General features: G+C 40.1%; 1 protein-coding gene across 1 annotated transcript in view; it reads left to right on the top strand.

Annotated features, from left to right (window-relative positions):
• Positions 1 to 20,942, top strand: part of VEPH1 (ventricular zone expressed PH domain containing 1) — a 223,796-nt gene that overhangs the window by 98,099 nt on the left and 104,755 nt on the right. Inside the window, exon 7 of the mRNA XM_034997824.1 lies at positions 2,565 to 2,785. Within this exon, the coding sequence (XP_034853715.1) occupies positions 2,565 to 2,785 (221 nt within the window). The remainder of the gene's footprint in view (positions 1 to 2,564; positions 2,786 to 20,942) is intronic.

The raw sequence follows: 20,942 nt of genomic DNA, 5'->3' as shown, positions 1-20,942 counted from the left end.
CTGTTCTGTAATAGGTATTTCTTGTAAAGCACAAAATTCCTTTGCAAATACATATTTTATTTGTAAAGTCATATTTTGGCATATAAGTTTTGCTTAAATGAGTGAATCAAGACTTATACACTGTGTGTAGACGCTACAGGCTCAATTCTGTGCCAGGCTGATGATTGATGTTGAGAAATAGCCCCTTTAGGAGACCTGACTGGTATATATAACCATTAGTGAATTATAAATGGAAGAGGGAATTGCAAGTCCCTCCAAGGCAGAGTCCACCTCTTATTCACCTTTGTCATCTAGAATCTAGCACAAGCATATTTTAGGCATGCAATACCTACCTGGTGATTAAATTAAAGCATGAATATACAATAATCAGATGCAAAGTACTAATGAGATTTTTTAAAAGTCTATAACACAGTGAAAATTCAGACAGAAAAGGTCACTAAGAATGGCTTCATGGAGGAGATAGGGTAGGAGTTACGTCTAGAAAGAAATTAAGGCTTCAAGTGCTAGAATAAAAGGTAGAAGGGAATATCTAGATAGAAAAGTAATTTAGAACTATACACCTATCAGTCAAAAGGATTTTGAACATCAACTTCTGGCATATATTTATTTAAAATTATATATATATTCTACTACATTAAGATAATGACAGTTTTTTAATACATTTAAAAAATAGGATTTTAAAGGGGGAATTAAAGATGAAATAAACCATATTTAAAATTATCTTTATGAATTGTATATCATCATTTATATTGGGTACAAATCTACGGTTCATCTGTGCTTTGATAATTTTGAATTTTTTGGTTAACTTCCAGTCATGTTGGATTAATCATGGTGCCTTATGGTTCATGAAGAGATAGATAGACCTATCGGCTAAGACGTTTGCTTGTTACTCACTCATGCCTGCATTAATCATATTGTCTTTCATCTTCCGTTTCTCTGAAGGAACCAATTTAACTCATTCGTGAACATTAACTTGATTAAAGGTAGATAATATGATCTGCTCACTTGACCAGGCACATAGAATCCATAATATGTTGAAAGATGTTTAAAATGAACAAATGAGTGAGAATACCCTGTGGAGAGGAGGTAAACCTTGCACACCATGGCACCGTCTGACAGAAGGATGGATTAAGGGTGCCACTGACCAACCTCCCCCTTGCCGGCAGAGTTATTGAGTCACAGACATGGAGACTGGCCTGAAGACACAAAGCTGGGAAGAGTAGATGCGTGGGGTGAGATCTTCAATGGTATTCAAGAGGTTTTGATCTGACAAGATAGGCAAATGAGACTACTGATGTATTTTTAAGAAAGGAATAAAGAGGGGAAAGTTTTAATTTTAAAAAAGTTTGTCCCAGGGCGCCTGGGTGGCTCAGTTGGTTAAGCGACTGCCTTCGGCTCAGGTCATGATCCTGGAGTCCTGGGATCGAGTCCTGCATCGGGCTCCCTGCTCGGCAGGGAGTCTGCTTCTCCCTCTGACCCTCCTCCCTCTCATGCTCTCTGTCTCTCATTCTCTCTGTCTCAAATAAATAAATAAAATCTTTAAAAAAAAAAAGTTTGTCCTGAAAATCAGGAAAAAAGTTAAAATCTCAAAGAAGCCAATTCAGAGGCACTGTGAATGAGACATTATTTAGCTTTAGCTAGCTCTCTCAGCTCCCCATAGAAATGTCATCTGCTGATCAGGGGACTTTGTTTTTCTTTTAAAATACAGATTTTTGTTTTTCATTGTTCTTTTGTTCCCCTCCAGCCTTAATTGATGTATAATTGACTGGTACAATTGTAAGATATTTAAAAAGTGCAATGTGATGATTTAATATACATATTCATTATGAGATGATTCCCCCACATTGAGTTAATTAATGCATCTATCACCATACATATTTACCTTTTGGGGCGGGGGGGGGGATGGTAAATGAGAACATTTAAGTTCTACTCTCTTAGCAAATTTCAATTATACAATACAGTGTTATCAGCTATAGTCACCATGTTATACATGACCTTTTTCAACTTATAGCTAAAAGTAAGCTTGCACCCTTTGAACAACTTCTCCGTATTTCTCCCACCCACCCCAATCCCTTCAGTCCCTGTTTCTATGAGTTCAACTTTAACTTTTTGTTTGTTTGTTTGTTTCCACATATAGATGATACCACACGGTATTTGTCTTTTTCTGTGTGGCTTATTTTACTTAGCATAATGCCCTCCAGGTTCATCCAAGTTGTTGCAAATGGCAGGATTTCCTTCTTTTTTAATGACATGATTATGGATGAATAGTATTCCATTGTGTATATAAACCACATTTTCTTTGTCCATTGATCCTTTTATGGACACATTGGTGGTTTCCATGTCCTGGCTATTATGAATAATTCTACTATGAACATGGGAGTATAGAAATCCCTTTGGGATAATGATTTTGTTTCCTTTGGATAAATACCTAGAAGTGGGATTGCTGGCCATATGGTAGTTATATTTTTTCATTTCTTGAGGAACCTCCATACTGTTTTCCATTATGGATACACCAGTTTATGTTCCCACCAACAGTGCACACTGTCCTTCATTGTTCTTGGCAGGAGAGAGCCAGGAGCTGCCTGCCATTCCTGGTGAGTCAGTTGGCCAACATGGAACATTCATTTCATCATATTCTCCTGCTGGAGATTAAGAGCATCACTGACGCTTTCTCCTCCATCCTGGGCCCTCAGAGCAGAGATATTTTCCGCATGAGCAACAGCTTCACCACCATTGCCAAGCTCCTTACCCAACAACTGGAAACTGCCAAGGCCAGAAGCAGCAGGTGAGCAGGAGTTCCTGTGTACCTCAGGGATATGTCATAAACCCATGGAGGTGTAGCACAGACAGTAGGCACTCAACTTCCCAAAGAAAACCAAACCCACTGTCTCAATGCAGAGCAACTTTTGAACGAATAATGGCATTTGCCAGAATTTTTTCTAAATCTGTGAAAACCAGAATGTAACAAAAAAATTTCTAAAAAGTGCACAAAATGTAGCAAAGGAATAAGAATGAATACAAATAATGCTTATATCACTCAGTCAAGAAGCATTTAGCAATTGCTTACTCTTCCCAGGAATTCTTCTAGAAGCTAGACATATAGAGAGAGATAAAACATATTCCTGTTCCCAAAGAGCTCATTGTCTAGTAGAGGAAATAAATATTTAAGTGGGTAACTAGAGAATAATGGGAAGGTCATGCTTAATCAAGATGTGGCCAAGGAGTCTGGGGACACACAGATAGGTATAGATATAGAAGTAGATAGGTATATCTACTTCTGCAAGGTATGAAGAGAAATAGGAAGCTTAGATCAGGGAAGGCTTCCCAGAAGAGATGATATTTTGAACCAAGTCCTAAAAGGTGACCAGATTGCACCAGGCTGTCTTTTGGGGAGCATGTGAAAGAGCATAACACTTTCTAGAAACAGAAGTCATTTTGTATGGATAGGGTGTGTGTTAGAAGGAGAGCAACATTAGGTAATGCCAATGAAGGGGTCGGCAGGGACAGCATGATGGTGGGCTTGACACCTTCCTAAGGAGTTTGAATTTTACTCTGTAGGCTATGAAGAATCATTCTGGGGTTTTATACATGGCAGGATATTATCAGAATCCATGTTTCAGGAAACTCACTCTGATTCCAATGAAGAGAATGTCTCAGGGAGAGGCAGGCTGAAGTCAAGTCCAGTGAGAGAAGGACAGAAGAGTGTCCATGGGTATTAGCCATAAGTATTGAAAATTGTGGTGAATGAACCACCAGTGGTATGGGTGGAAAGAAAACAGAATGCTTGGGTTTGAAGGGAGAGAGTGGATACAATGCATCAAACTGGCCAAAGTTTGTGAAAAAAATTGTGGAAAAAAATAAAGATCATGTAAGATTAAGGGAAGGGATGTATTTTATTTTGCTATATTTTGAATAGGGAAGGACTTGGAAAGTTTTATAACCCTTAGAAGTTAAAAAACAGTTTCCAAAATGTAGTCTCATTTGATCCTCATGATCACCCACAAGGTAAGAAAAGCAGGTATCTTTAGTCCTATTTTACAAAAGAAAAAATACTTCTATTTTTGAGGTGAGAGGTGAGTTAAATGTCTTCCCAAGGTTAAATAGTGACTAGGTGATAGAGGATGGACTCACACCTTATCTTCACACTATGCACTGGAGTGTATTCAGTTCTAGAGAAGGGTCAGGGTCCATTTGAGACCACTGTCAAATTTTGTGAGTTTTTGGGATATCAAATGATGCCTACCATTTCCAGTGTGAATCAAGGATTCCAAAAACGTAAGAAGCCACCTTGACAAAATAGTGAGCATTGAATCATCAGGGTCCACTTTATGTCCAGTTTGGCACAGAGTCTGGAGGTTCCAAGAGACATAAGACACCATCCCTGCCCTCAAGGGATTCACAGGTATGTGAAGGGATTTGGGTAGAAGTGCATACAATGGGCTGTGGAGCATGAGAGATGTATTAACTAACAGCCAGGAGATTATAGAATGTTTTACAGAGAAATTGAAATTTAAGTTCACCCCCTATTTATTGAGTAGCTTCATGGCCGGGCATTTCTCTAGGTACTAGATTAAGTTGCACAGAATGAATGAGAGTTTTTCAGATAAGGGTAGAAAGGAGACTTCAAATACAGAGAATAGCATGTGCAAAGTTATAGGAGCTTAAGAGTGTGTGACCCAAACTAAGGAAAAGGGATTGGTTCATTGTGGTTGGAGCAAGTACATCAGGGCAGGGTGGGAGAGTAAGCTGAAATGTTAGGTCAGAGGCAGATTATCAGAGGCTTTTACGTGCTGTGTCAGGAAGTGAGGGGTTCATCCCTTAAGCAATATGGAGGCTTAGAAATATTTTAAACCAGGGAATGATCACAGCTCCTAACAGAGTAATTAGCAGATAGGCACTTGATAAATGTTTCTTCACTGAAGGACCAGGTAAATGAGGAAGCAGCTAAAGATGTGGAACACTGAATGGATTTGGCTGGAGCAGCAGGATGGCAAGACAGTGACCAGGATAGTAGTATTGGAAACTTAATAAACAGGCTCTTTCTTTTTTTTTTTTTTTTGGGCTCTTTCAACTGTGAGGGAGGCCTGAACTAAACCAGTAGTATTTAGACTAAGAAGTCAGGGAATATCATTATAATTAGGAGAGCACAGAATTATGAGGAACTGATTACCAACAGGAGGCAGGGTGAAGAAAAGGGGAGGATTGTGGATAAAACCCAAAGATACATAGTTGGAATGACTGCATACTCATGGAAGATGATGCTAATAACCATGAAAAGAGGAGCAGGGGGGCCAAATGGCAGGATCTCTCAGTTCACTATACAGAGAATATTATCTGGCTAATAGGGTCATCAAAGTCAACAAAAGCTATTCATCCAAAGAAGACTGCTTGCAAGTGCGCTTTTGCTCTCAACACCATAGTTTTGATCTGTTGTTGGCTGGCTCAATATATAAATGCCTACAAACCAGAGTTTCTAATTTTGGTACTATTGAAAATTAGGCCTGTTAATCCTTGGTTATGGGCCTGTCCTGTGCCTTATAGAATATTTGCCAGCATCTGGACTCTACCCAGTAGATGCTGGTAGCAGTCTTCCCCCTCACTTATGGCTACCAAAAATTTATCCAGACGTTGCTAAATGTCTCCTGAGAGATAAATCTCTTACAGTGAGAACTACCCCTACATACATATTCTATTCAAAAATAGTATTTTTACAGACCCATGACCTGCCTAGCAACAGCCTAAACACAGCAGTATCCAAGAAATCCAAGGCCAGCACCATGAAGGGGTGATTTGTCATTTGTATGCAAGCACAAAGTCACTTTTGGCCAATTTTCATGATGTGGTTTTAGAAATTTGATTTCGAGCCTCTACAGCAGGTGTTTGGGGGAGCCATTTTGTATTCTGTGCAGAGCCAGCCTGCTTAGTTCTTCTTCCAGTGATGAGCGACATGTGCATCAGATGTGAAAGTTTAGGCACATGTTCTGGCCAGTGTTCTACACGCTCTCTATTGCCTCTACAAATGCAAAGTTGCAAGACGCCAGTTGGCATCTGCAAGAGTAAATATGTGAAAAATATTTACATAAAGGAAAAACATGTTACACAAGGGTGTTACCTTGGGCATTCTAACAAGAAAATTGATCCTTAATAAGTAGGCCCAACCCAGTTAGCAATAAACAATTTCCCCACGAAAAGAAGAATTTAGGAGATATATACATAGGAGGAAAAAAAGATTTTACTATTAAAGTATGAATCTATAGGTACGAGAATGCATTTAAGTTTTCCTCCTTCAATTTTTCTGGGGGAAAAAAAACACACAGAGAGAAATTAAATGTAAAGAAATAAAAATGCCACCACTCACCTCACGTACCACCACCACCATCACCACCATCTCCACTACCTCAACCTTTCTCAATTCAAAATACTCACTTTACCAGTGTTCAACATTCACTGTCAATCTCCTTCTAGTCGACTGTAATTATTCAGTGGGAACCTCAAAACACTGGTGTGGACAGCCAGCCTTTCATATTAGCTGCTCATCCTCTCTGGGATGGTTGCTAAGGCTTCTCTCCCAACATCTTTTTCCTAAATAGCCTTCATTGTGACCACTTAGCTTCAGTAATTTTAATCTGTGTCCCCCAAAGAAGAAAGGTCTACACTTTTGTCTAAATCACCCAGCAAAGTGTGATCCTTATAATTAAAGGGGAAATGAATAAGTGAAGAGAGTTGGAAAGAAAATTAAAGATGATAAAATTCAAAACAGATGTCATCTAATTTACAAATCTGACACATAGCCCAGCAGGCCAGATTTTAGACTTCAGGCCAAAAATACAAGATTATCAGAAGAAAAACAATTAGCATCCTAGAGAAAATGAAAACTGAAGCAGACAGGAGCCTTCTTTGTGCCAAGCCATTCTGAATTAATTGGGCGAGTTGTATTAGATGCACCAGGTACACACTTGCACTTTTCTTGTTCCTGTGTTTTAGAAAGAACGTTTATATCTAAACAATAAACCAACAGGAGCTAAACAACAGGACAGTCAAGAAAAGCATTTAGATTTTGAAACTAATTCTGGAGAAGCAAAAAGAGGTAACAGCAATTGTGGATTAAAAAGGAAGTGACAAGATAAGGGAAAAGATCTATACCTTTCAGAATTGTGGGAGCCCTAAGTAGCCTTCTGAACAGCCAGCATGGTCAGACCTACAGGTAACAGCCTGTTTTGCAAAGTTGTAACCATCTAACCATTGAACCTTATGCCAACCAGGGGAATCTGGGGAAGGAGAGGGTGAGCTCCTGGCAACTGTGTTCTGGCTGAGCATTCAAATGATCATTCGACTAGAAGACACCTTTGCCCAATGCATGTGGTTCCAGGGAGACTGCTCTAATCAGGCACCAACAATTTGGGGACAGTTTGTCACAGGTGGTCTTAGTAGGTGGTTAAGCTCAGGGCCCCAGTTGGGGATGGAAACTTCAAGAGATGGAAATTTTAAAAGAAACAGGAGTTGAGGGGGTCAGGGGAAACCAGGAGGCCTAGGGAAACCAGAGGACAAGGAGGAAGGGCACCTGCACACAGCCCCAAATTCCAGGCCTGGGTGGTGTGTGTGTATGTGTGTGTGTGTGTGAGAGAGAGAGAGAGAGGGTTTACAATTCCCTCCGATCCAACTTTCAAACCCTAGCCAAAGCCATCAAGTCACTGGGGAGCGGGGGGAGGGGGGGCAGGGCACGGAGTTGCTTATAAGAAAAGTTTTAACACAAAGCATGTGGTTAAAGCTTTCCCAGACTTCTGGCTTGGTTAAGTGGGTGGTATGTTCTTTTGTTGTTTTGGTGGTAATGGTGGCAGTAGTGGTGAGATTTTGTGTTTATTCTTTGTTTTTAAGAATCAAGTCTGGGGGTAGGGGGAGGGGGAATGAAAGGTAAATTACGGTCAAAACAAAATGGGTAGGTATAAATCTGATTTTGGTATAAATGGAAAGAGATGACACCATGGAGGGAAGGCAATAAAACAACATTGTGTCAGGGAGAATTAAAGGAAAACAGAATAAGGAGATGATGTTCATAAGGAATGACTCCAGGAAATCTGTCCTCCTTGGAGTGGCCCCAGAGTTTTGGTTTATCCTAAATTTCATGCAATAAACATCAAAGAAATGGATTACAGAGGAAAACCAGGGATTTGAGTGGGCGCATAGCCCTAATGTGTGGCCAAGCAACATGGCCTGCAAAGACTTTTTTCAAACTGTGAGACCTTTTGCCACCTGTGTTCCTGAGTTCCCATCTTGATATCCTGGGGATCACATCAGAACCTACCCCTGATGTACTACACAATCCCTGAAGGCATTGCCCAAGAGGCTGAGTGACGGCTTTTTATTGGGTCCACAACAGAAATTGCAGAGAGCAGGGCGCCAAGTTGTTTACAATTTTGCAAAACAGGCTGTTATCTGTAGGTCTGACCATGCCTTTAACTAGCTCCTACCACCTGATAGATTTTGTGCTAAGGGCTTTCGACTATGTTATACTGTTTAATCCTCACAAAAAAGTCTTTCAGTATGTATTAGGACTACAGAGCCTTCACGTTAAAGTGTAATGGGGTAAACCTTGTGGGCAGGCGAGACTAAAGGAGCATTCTCTATCCAATCCTTACTCCCCTGTTGGTCCATGGTAGTTCTTGCGGGAGCAATAGTGCAAATGCCCAGACATTGGCTCATAGAATTTCCAGTCGTTTCTTCCTTTGGTCTAGTCCAGTAGATCTCAAATGTCAGTGTGGATGAGATTTACAGTGCTCACAGTACTTCATGGATAATTCAAAAGAATTTTAAAGGAACGTCAAGGGTGACTTTTGCCTATTCCTCCCCAAAGTGATACCTCCCTAACCTTTATCATTATCTTCCAGAACGCCCTCTTCCTCCCTCTTTTCCCTTTGAAGGCTTCCCTTCTCTAAGACTCCATTTTGGTACCACTTTCCCAAGAGGTGTTCCCTACCCAACCCTACCCACTCTGACCTTCTCTCCTCTGAGCTACTACAGTTCATACTGCCATTCCACTCCTCTGCACCCCAGTCCTGCCCTGAAGTGTTAGCTATCTTTCTGTGGGCCCCTTTAGTCTCCCCCGTAAACTTGAGAGAGCTAATATTCACAGCCTGTGCTCTATGGAAGGAAAATAGAGTCTTAAAAATGCTTATAAGAGTTCCCACTTTTTTAGGCAAGACATGTTTATACAAAGAGAAATTGATTCTTTGAGAGCAACTGTTGGCTCAGGGAATATGGGGAGGTTTGGGATCATAATTAAAAACATGTGATATTCTGGTCAGCATTGCCCCCTGCTTAGGAAAAGCTGAATGTAATTTCGCCCCACCAAGGTAACCAGAGTTTTAATAAAAAAAAAAAAAAAGTATATCTTTTCAATCTAGAGAGTTCTATGCTGGTCATTGTATAAAAAGTGAATTGTAACAGGTATTCGTGACAGTAGCTGTGGCTGTTGTTACTCCACACATAGGGAAGGAAGGGCTTTGGGTTCTTTTTTTGCCCCTCTTCTTACTGAGGAGATTAAGTCTGACATGTGGTACCATTTATGCTCCATGTGTTGTTCATTTACTCCACCACTTGTCCTTCCTTAAAGCAGCATTTATGGTGATGTGAAGGTCTGTAAAGGTATTTCAGGAATTCGTTTATCAGCAAGAGATGTAGGTGGGAGACATCATGGTCAGCTTTGGAGACAATGAAGCAAGCCCACGGAATGTGCGGGCCCCGGAGGGGCTGGCTCTGTGAGTGTGGACAAGGAGGGGTGGAGATGGGAGGCGGGGCAGCCCTGACAAGGGGTGTGAGCCCTGCAATTGCAGCTTAGCCAGGGGATCCAGGCTCCTGGCCTGTAACACAGAAGTGTTTAAAAACACAAGACACACCAAAAAGGAAAAGAACTTTTCATCAAGCTCCTATGGTTTGGCTTCCTATTTCAAACAAGGCAGGAAACACCAAAGCTTTAGCCTGGAGGAAAGGAAAAAGTGCACTTGTAGAAGAAGAGGTAAGAGGGACTTGACCCTCTATAGCCTCTTGCAGGAGAGGTAACACTCCCCGGTTCCTTTTTGGGATGAACAATAATTGAATTTGGAGTTTGCTATTCGCATGACATTTTCTGAGTTTTGAACACCTTTTCAGTTTTGGTTAAAGGGGATGCCAAAATTCATTTTTCGGATCCCTGTGAAAGTTGTTCAATGATTATATGTCAACTCTGTTCTGGTGTCTGTTCCCATAGGATGTTACTCAGAGATATGAGGGTACAATGACTCTTGTTGGTTACTGCATTACCACCAATGCCATTATATGTCTTACTTACTCCTGGGGTAGATTCAGATGCAACCTGAACCAAACACCTAAAGGGAGGCAGCGGGAAAGCGATGTGACGCGGGTGTTCTCTGGAGGCAGATACTTCATGCTGGGTTTACTTGTTGACCTTCAGTAAGTTACTGAACTTCTCTGTGCCTAAGCTTCTCCATCTGTAAATGGAGACAGTAATAGGACTTGCCCCACTGGATTATGCAAGAAGTAATACATGTAGCAAATTTGAACGGTGAGTGGCTCATGCATAGAAAGCCCTCAGTAAGTACTAACTCTGTTCCAGGTGGACATTACAGTAGGTGCTTTCACTTAGCATGTCCATTATGCCAGAGCTACTGAAAACATAGCTCATGAACCAACATCAGTCGGCAAACTGTTTCTTACTAGCCTGTGACAAGGTTATTACAGTGATTGAAAATAAGAGTTTAGAACTTTTATAGCAATTTGACTTTGCTGCAACATCCAAATGAATGATCAGTGGGCTTATACTCTGTATGTCTTTGTGGATCTTGAACTTCTGCCTCTCCACAACTTGCAAGGTGATACTGATCCTGCTGGCCCTATGAACTTTGAGGGCAGGGGCTTTGCCCTTTTCGCTCATCCTTTTTCCATATCCCATTCTCTCTCACACTGGCTGAATGAAAAGTAAGCAAATGGCTGAGCATCTGTGTAGAGCAGTCACTTCCTCATATCAGGGCTTTTAAATTTTATTCTAACTGCAGGGAATTCTCTTTGTCTACAACTGCTCAGGATTTATGCTTGCAGCACCAAGTGGTTTTTGTTGTTGTTGTTTTAAACAATTTCTATATCCCAGTAGCAAGGGTCACTATCCTTTAGTCCACACTCTTCAGGATGCTGCAGGGGTAAAAGCATTGTATGCCCCCCCTGGCTCTGAGCAGGAGAAGCTCATCTTCCAGGTTTGGTATCACCTACACAAGCCGTCTTCTTTTGGTGTCACGTGCCCACACGGGGCAGCAGCCACCCAGGATTTAACCATTTGACTTTTTCATGCCCATTCCGTATGGGCTAAACTGTCAAATCCATTATACAATGCTTTCAGCAATCTGATGATGCGCTATCATTAATCCCATTTTTATATGACAAAAATGAGACTTAGATTTATCAAGAGATTTACCACATCACGAATAAACAGGAAATTGGAGTCACAAACTTTCCCTGTAAGGCTGTGTTCAGCTTATTTCCCCACAACTATCTCTTTTTGAGAACCCTTTAAGAAAAATCTTATGTGAATGAAATAAACCATAGAGTCGTTTCATTTTAGGCAAACTTGTACCAGTGGCATGACTGGTCCCCATATAACTGGGCATCTACTGGTCCCTGCTCTTGCCCATGAAGCAGGTCAGAGGCAGACAAGAATACCAAGACCCAGACTTATCATTGTCCTTTCCCATAGTATTTGAGGGTGGCTGTTCTAGCACTGTTTACTTACTACAGTCCCCAAACAGATGACAACACTGTGGAGCTGGGGAATCCTCTGTCATTCTCATGATGACCGATGAGCCAAGAAATTGCTGAAGAAGGAGGAACATAACATCCTAAGAATTTAGGACGCCAATGTGGATTTGATCCGTCATGTTCTCCTACTTCTCTTCTAACAAACTTAACTTTGCAGGAGTACCTATTCTGGACATGGGATCATAAGCCAAGATCGTCAAATTTTAACTAACATTATTTTTCTTTGACTTAAGGAGCCAGGAAGAGAGGCTGCCGGTCTCTCTACCCCTGCCAGCTTCATAGTCTCACCTTCAGGCTTAGTGAGAGCAGTGAGCTAGCTGCCCAAGGGCTAATTTGTTTCCAAGGGGAGTCCTGCTCACACAAGAGGGAGGTAATTAAGCCTCCCCCTGAGCATCCCTAGAGGTACTTTTAAAAACTTTACTTTGGCAACAAGACCAGAAACTGTTCAGACTAGAAATCATCTGAGCCTCTTAAATGTGGTATGTTGAGTTAAAGCCAAGTTAATATTTAGGGGATTATAGAACTCTGACAAAAATTTCTGTAAAATTACCTCTGGAGTTAAAAGTGACAAATGGAAGAGAAATAACAACCCCCTGCATGAGCCCAACCCACCGGCCCCCACCCCCATCCCCCACAAGTAAACACACACAGGACCAATGGTTCCACCAGTGCTTTTGCATTTGGGATGCATTTCCTTGCTCTCCAAGGAAAACAGAGTTTATCTCCAGAAAAAGTTTTGGTTCTGAACAAATTCTCTCCTGTCTTTTTAGACCAAATTTAAAAACTAGGAGAAGTGAAGAAGCATGAATTTATTATAAACTCAGACTTCTGTCCTCCATTTCGTGGACTTTTCAACCTTTTGGAACCAAAGCATGTCCTAATTCCCTGCCAGCAAAATTCTGTAACAAAACCCAGGTGGATTGATGACCAGTGACAAATGTTCACTTTGGTCCCTCTTGTGGCTCTGGCTGCCTTGGTGACTCTTCCTTACCATCCCTGTCCCCTGACTTCTATGTTAACGAATCTCCAAATCATAAAAACAAGGAAGATCATGTAGAAAGAAAGTCTTTGTGGTGAGCATTCTACTTATCAGTAATGCTCATCAGCCTCATCATATGTAGAGATCACTTCTCTGGCCCAGATATTTTATTGTCATTCCTTCACTCTTATTTACAAATCCATCATTTTACTCCTACTCTTGCTCCCTGCTTCTCGACATTTGATATTTACCAAATGATACCACCCCACCCTCTACCCCCTATAGGCCAAGAGAAGTGGCCAGTGCCTCAGGGGCATCTAGTAGAACTCAGGAGGATTTGGGGGCACAGAGAGTAGGCTGGCTTAGGAAACCAAGGTGGTCTGAGTTCATTTATTCCACAAACACTTCAGGTACCTGTGTGTGTCAAGCACTGTGCCAGATACAAGGGAACAAAGATGAACAATATAGGTCCCTGCCCACCGAGTAGCAGAGATTTACCTGAGACAGATTTAACAAATTGAGGTACAGGACACCCAGTTGAATTTCAGGTAAAGAACAAATAATTTTTTAGTATAATCATTTTAGTATAGTATAATACACTTTTTGTTTATCCCACTAGGGGTATACTTATACTAAAAAAATTATTTGTTGTTGATCTGAAATTCAAATTTGGTTGAGTATCCTGTATTTTTTCAGGCAACCCTACCCTAAAGGCACCTGCCTGACTTGCCCCCCTTGGGGTCAATGGATGTGTAGGGATAACCCATAACTTCTCTCATGCCCAAAGTCCCCTCCGAGGGATGTTACAAGGCAATCCAAGAATGAAAGAAGGCATGCTTCCAGCTACTAGAGGTCTGACTCACTCAGGCCATGGCTTCACAGCCAACACCTGATAACTAGAGACAGGGTCAGGGAAAGGGAGCTGAGTGTCCTCTCCTAAAGTCTGATGCCATGGCGTTCTCCAGGGAACATTAGTTCCCTCCAGGGTATGGAATATTGGTCTGTCTGTGTCTAGACCACTGATGTGTTCTCTATCTATTAACACAAGACAATGCTGAGGAAGTTTCCAAAGGAATAATAATAATATCAATTAATAATAACAATCATACTAATAAAATCTAACATCTATTGAGCAGTGTGTTAGGAACAGTGCTTCACACTGATTCTGTCATTTCACTTTGTAACAACACTATGAATTAGGTACAGTTGTCTTCCCTATTATATAAATAGGGAAATTGATACAAAAAGTACAAAAAATAAAATGAAGATCTCTGTAAGTAAAAAAAAAATATATTTAAAAAAAGCCAGAAACTGATCCAATAAAATTATCCAGGAAGATTTACTATAATCATATGAAATTTGAAGTTTTTTGGAAGAAAATGCTATTAACTGTTGTTATAACCCAGAGCTTTATGTAGAAAGAAAAAAAATTGTGAATTTGTGAGAAGTTCTTCTTCTAACAAGCCATATGTTTTCAGATTTTAAAATTTGCATAATGCTCAATATCTGATGTATGCATATTTGGTGTATTTTATGCCTTAACAAATTTTTAAGCTTTAATAATCCCAGCTATGGAAATTTCTGAAATAAAGTTCAAAAACTTGAACTGAGTAATATTCTACTATATGTATATGTGTGTGTATGTATATGTGTATATATATATATATATATATATATATATATATATATATACCACTTCTTCTCTATCCGTTCATCTATGGGTGGATACTTGGACTGCTTCTATAATATGGTTATTATAAATAATGCTGCAATAAACATAGGGGTGCATATACCTTTAAATCCATGTTTTCTTATTCTTTGGGTAAATACCCAGTAGTAGAATTACTAGATCACATGGTAGTTCTGCTTTTAATTTTTTGAGAAACCTCCAAACTGTTGTCCACAGTGGCTGCACCAGTTTGCATTCCTACAAAAGTTCACAAGTGTTCCTTTTCCTCCACATCTTTGTCAACACTTGTTGTTTTTGGGTTATTGACTTTAGCCATACACTGATAGGTGCGAGGTGATATCTCATTGTGGTTTTGATTTGCATTTCCCTGATAATGAGTGAAGTTGAGCATCTTTTCTTGTGTCTGTTGGCCATCTGGATGTCTTCTTTGGAGAAATGCCTGTTCATGTCTTCTGCCCATTTTTTAATTGGATTATTTGTTTGATGTTGAGTTGTATAAGTTCTTTATATATTTGGGATACTAACCCTTTACTGGATACATCATTTGCAAATATCTTCTCCCATTCAGCAGGTTGCCTTTTAGTTTTGCTGATTGTTTCCTTGGCTGTGCAGAAGCTTTTTAATTTGATGTGGTCCCAATACTTTATATTTGTTTTTGTTTCCCTTGCCTCAGGTGACACATCTAGAAAAATTTTGCTATGGCAGATGTCAGAGAAAATACTGTCTGTGCTCTCCTCTAGGGCTTTTATGGTTTTGGGTCTCATTTTAAGTCTTTAATCCATTTTGAGTTTATTGTGTATGATGTGAGAAAGTGGTCCAGTTTCATTGTTTTGCATGTGGCTGTCCAGTTTGTTCAGGAGACTTTCCTATTGCATCTTCTCGCCTCCTTTGTCAAAGATTAATTGACCATATAATTGTGGGTTTCCTTCTGGATTTTATTCTGTTCCTTTGAAGTAAGTGTCTATTTTTGTGTCAGGACCATACTGTTTTGATTACTACAGCTTTGTCATATATCTTGAAAACTGGGATTGTGATACCTCCAGTTTTGTTCTTTTTCAAGATTACTTTGGCTGCTCCAAGTCTTTTGTGGTTCCATACCAATTTCAGGATTATTTGTTCTAGTTCTGTGAAAAATGCTATTGATATTTTGATAAGGATGGCATTAAATCTGTAGATTGCTTTGGGTAGTATGGATATTTTAACAATATATGTTCTTCCAATCCATGAGTATGGAATATCTTTCCATTTGTTTTTGTCAACTTCAAATTCCTTCATCAATATTTCATAGTTTTCAGAGTACAGGTCTTTCACCTTCTTGGTTAAGTTTATTCCTACATATTTTATTGTTTTGGTGCAATTGTAAATGGGATTGTTTTCTTAATTTCTCTTTTTTCTACTTTGTTATTGTTGTAGAGAAATGCAACTGATTTCTGTATATTGATTTTGTATCCTTTGCCTTTATTGAATTCATTTATTAGTTCTGATAGGGTTTGTTTGTTTTTGTGGTTTTTTTTTTTTTTTTGGTGGCATTGTTAGACTTTTTTATATCTAGTATCATGTCATCTGCAAATAGCGAATGCTTTACTTCTTCCTTACTCCTACTTATGTCTTTTCCTTTCCACTCAAAGAGTCCCCTTTAACATTTCTTGTCAGGCTGATTTAGTGGTCATGAATTTCTTTTACTTTTATTTATCTGGGAAACCCTGTATCTCTCCTTCTATTCTGAATGATAGCTTTGCTGGATAGAGTACTCTCAATTAGAGATTTTTTCCTTTCAGCACTTTGAATATCTTACACCATTCTCTTCTAGTCTTCCAAGTTTCTACTGAAAAATCAGCTGATAGCCTTATAGAGTCTCCCTTGTATGTAATGTTTTCTTTTCTCTTGCTGCTTTTGAAATTCTCTTTATCCCTACTTTTTGCCATTTCAATTACTATGTGTCTTTGTGTGGAACTCCTTGGGTTGATTTTGTTGGGAGTTCTCTGTGCCTACTGGTTTTGGATTTCTGTTTCCTTCCCCAGATTGGGAAATTTTCAGCTATTATTTCCTCAAATAAAATTTCTGCCCCCCCCCCCACCCTTTTCTCTCTCTTCTCCTTCTGGTATCCCTATAATGTAAATGTTACTGTGCTTGATGGTGTTGCAGAGTTCTAAGTCTTTTTCACTTATTATTATTATTTCTTCTCTCTCCTCTTCAGCTTGATTGCTTTCTATTACTCTGTACTCCAGTTTGCTGATCTGTTCTTCTGCTTCTTCTAGTCTATTATTTATTCTCTCTAGTGTATTTTTACTTTCAGTTATTGAGTTCTTCATCTCTGACTGGTTCTTTCTTATGTTTTCTATCTCCTTGTTAAGGGTTTCACTGAGGTCCTCTACTCTTTTCTTTCTTTATGAGCATTACTTACAATTATCTATCAGGCATATTACTCATCTCTATTTCATTTAGCTCTCTTGCTGTGATTTTGTCCTGTTCTTCCTTGGGAACATATTCCCCTGTCTCCTCATTTTGTCTAACTCTTTGTGCTCTTTCTTTTTCTTTTTTTTTTTTTTTAAGATTTCTTTATTTGAGAGGGGGGAGGGGCAGAGGGAGAGAATATTTCAAGCAGACTCCCAGCTGAGTGTGGAGCCCAACATAGGGCTTGATCCCATGACCTATGAGATCATGACCTGAGCCCAAAACCAAGAGTTGGACACTTAATTGACTGAGCCACCCAGGTGCTCCTCTTTGTGCTCTTTCTATGTGTTAGGAAATTCAGCTTCATTTCCTGCTCTTGAAAGTAGTGGCCTTATGAAGAAGAGGTCCTGTAGTGCCCTGCAGTGCAATGTCCCCTGTTCACCAGAATCTGTTACTTCAGGGATATCTCCTCTGTGTGTTAAATGCACCCTACTATTTTGGCTGAGCCACTTTTGCTTTCAGCCCTGTCTCTCTTTGCCTGCTGTGGGCAGTGTTTGTTCCCTATGTTATTATTGGGTCAGTTTGGGTCTGCCTTGGTCTTGAGATGAGTCAGACCAGGAATTTACCAGAGATGCAGTAGAACTGATCAGCAGTGTGCTTTCCCTGTGTTGTCCCTTGAGATGGTTTATTGGCAGCTAGGGCCTGCATTAAGACCAGATGTCTGCCCACAGCCCACTGGGGATAGGTCTGTAGGAGGATGTGGGGATGGAACTTGTGGTCTTAGCATGCTTCATGCAGGAGTATTGTGGGAGTGGACCTTGAGTTGCTTTAGACAACTGCAGCAGGACTAGAGGGGGTGTGTCTACAGGAGAACACAGGGGTGGGGCACACTGTCAGCAAATTAGGTGAGAGTGTTTGTGCTGTGCTGGTTCCCACAGGTGTCCATGTGTCTAGGCTGGGAAGCAGGGGAAGGAAATGGTGCTTGTCAGTTCCTTTGTTCCTGGAAAAGTCTCCTAAAGATGTCTGTCCCTCCAGCACATGCTCTGAGATTAGTAAATAAATCTTCCCATATACCCCAAATGTTTTTCAAATTGCTACTTCTAGGCTGTATCTCTACAGAGCTGTTTGTTGTACTGTATCTTTAAGGGCAAGGAATTTGTTTCCTCTTGCCCTCTGGCTCTCCCAGAGTGGAGCCTGCTGATTTTTAAAGTTCCATGTGTTAAGCCCCCATTGTAAGAATTCACGAAATTAGTCCCCTGTGGTTTCCAAAGCCAAATGTTATGGGGATTCATCTTACCTGTGTGGGTTTCCCATGCCTGGGGTACTTGCTGTAATGGCTTGTTTCTCCTCTTGATGCCCATGGTGTCCCTTCCTCCATGGACAGACCCATGGGTCCATTTAGCCTCCACCATGTCTCTACCCCTCCTACCCTCTTCAGTGTGGCCTTTTCTCTACATTTAGCTATGGAGAGTCTGTTCTGCCAATCTTCAGGTCATTTTCTGGGTTATCTACATCGATGTGGGTGTTATCTAGTTGTATCTTTGGGACAAGGTGAGTGTAGGATCTTCCTACTCCACCATCTTCCCCAGAAGTCCCATTGGATCTTTTAAAAGTAACCTTGATAATCATCATGGTTTGTAAAATACCATCCAGTGATAGTACCATCTTTGTTTCATTTGTAATAGGAGTAAAAGTTCAGCTTTTAGAATCATCTGGCTGGAAGATGTCAAAACCTCCCATCTGTTTGTGGGCAGCCAGTATCATATGTATCATAAAGGGAAACATGTTTGTGATTAGCCTTTATTCCCATGTACTGATTCTTGAAATCTACTCATGTATATTTCAGTGAAGCATGGTATAGATTATAAATTTTGCATTATGTATGCAAAACTATAGGAAGCCTATAAAAATTATATAGATATGTATTTAAGTTTTCTCAGTAATAGCTTATTAGACAATAAACAATATCCTGGTTACTTAAGTGATGATCTACTTGCTTTTCCAGTGGCACCATTTACATCTGTCCCTGGGCTGAACTAATGGGAATTTTAAAAATTGAGGGCCCCAAAGCTATGAACCCTCCCTCAAAGCAAGTATCCCTCTCGGGGCCAGCCAGGAAACCTGCCAACCAACCTCTCCCAGTGCCCACCACACACATGGCCCCAGAATGGGTGGAATATAATTGAAAAAATATCACCAGCACTTTCATGTTGGTTTTCCCTAAAAAGCAGTGCCATTAGAAAAACCAGAATTGTATTTTCTCATTCCCACCTATGTACTATACCAGGTTTACCTTGTCCCTTAGGGGAAAATAGCCATATGCTTGAAAACGCCAGTGTTTTGTATATTTGAGGCCCTTTTCATGAACCTCTAGGAAAAATAGTAAAGAGTGCCAGGTAAATACACACAGACAAACCAATAGAATTATTAAGCCATCTTGATGAATGGATTTTTAGGGATTATTAACCCTTATATTTATAAAGAAGAATAACCCCATATTATATTGATAGTGATTGTTTAATAAAAATTTGGGACCCCTGGGTGGCTCAGTCGGTTAAGCATCTGCCTTTGGCTCAGGTCATGATCCTGGGGTCCTGGGATTGGGCTCCCTGCTCAGCAGGAAGCCTGCTTCTCCCTCTGCCTGCCACTCCCCTGCTTATGCTCTCTCTCTGGCAAATAAATAAAATCTTTAAAAAAATTCAAAGTAGCTCTAGGCTGACTCAGGCAGGTAAGGGAAGATAAATACACACTACTTTTCTGTAATCATTTAGCATCTTAGCATCAAGTGAACTATTTCTGCAGCTTATTTGTAGGCTCTTACTGTATCTAAGGCACTATGTTAGTCCTTAGAGGGGTTCCAAATTTATTCTACATATAACCCCTGCCTTAAAGGAGGTAATTTTAATGACTCACCTAGTGCTTTATAAATTCTACTGTAAAAAAAGATAGTTGGAACTATTAATATCAGTCATGGAAAATCTCTTCCCTCCAACATATTAAAAATCAAAAAGATTTTTTTTATTTCATAATATAAAAGAGTCAAACTGATTACCATAAAATTAAGAAAACCATGAGTTTATACAGTCCATTTGAAATGTTCTATCAATTTCAGCACAAACAAATTGCCTCTTAACAATTTTCCAAAAAAATGTCTGGCATGAATTTCATGTGAAAGCCATGCTTTTGTAGAACTGGATAAGAATATGGTAGATAACCATACAAACTGCTTTTTATTCTCTGAATTCTTCAACAACTCCTTCTAATGTAAAGTTGGCACACACACACCAATGTTTATAAACTTCTGGCAGAAGAAGGTATAGAAACAATTTCAAAGATCTATGTCCATTGTTCACCTGAAACTAATGTAACAATGTGTGTCAACTATACTCAAATAAAAAAAAAAAACTTTAAAAGAGAAGGAAGTTTAGCACACAGATCAGTTCGCTATTGGCCGCAACAAAGAGCCCTAGAGTGTGGGTATCAGTGCAGGCAAGATTGAGCAAAGGGTTCAGATCATACCTAGAGTGATCTGTGATGTTAGAGCTAATTGGAAGCTGAAGAGGATCTGTGTGGTTGCATGAAGAAAGTCTCCCACCCACACCACTCCCATTAGCAGGCCACACATCTGCCAGTTCATGATGGTTGTATAATGCAAGGGCTTACAAATGGTCACATAACGGTTGTAGGCCATCACACTAAGTAGGATGACCTCAGCAGCTCCAAAGAAATGTTCTCCAAAGATTTAGGTCATACACCCATTGAATGGAATGGTCTTTTATAGAGTAAATCTATAATCATTTTAGGGGTATTTATAGAGGAATAGCAGGCATCAGTAAAGAAGAGATAGGCCAGGACGCTTGGGTGGCTCAGTTGGTTAAGCATCTGCCTTTGGCTCAGGTCATGATCCCAGGGTCCTGGGAATGAGCCCCACATCGGGCTCCTTGCTCAGCAGGGAGCCTGTTTCACCTTCTGCCTCTGCCTGCCTACCACTCCCCCTGCTTGTGCTCTCTCTCTCACTATCTCTCTCTCTGTGTCAAATAAATAAATAAAATCTTAAAAAGAGAGAGAGAGAGAGAG

This window comes from Mirounga leonina, unplaced genomic scaffold (assembly GCF_011800145.1).
Source record: "Mirounga leonina isolate KUSES-001 unplaced genomic scaffold, KU_Mleo_1.0 Mir_115, whole genome shotgun sequence".
Taxonomy (NCBI): domain Eukaryota; kingdom Metazoa; phylum Chordata; class Mammalia; order Carnivora; family Phocidae; genus Mirounga; species Mirounga leonina.
The sequence above is the reverse complement of the archived record's forward strand: the minus strand, read 5'-3'. Positions and strand labels throughout refer to the sequence as shown.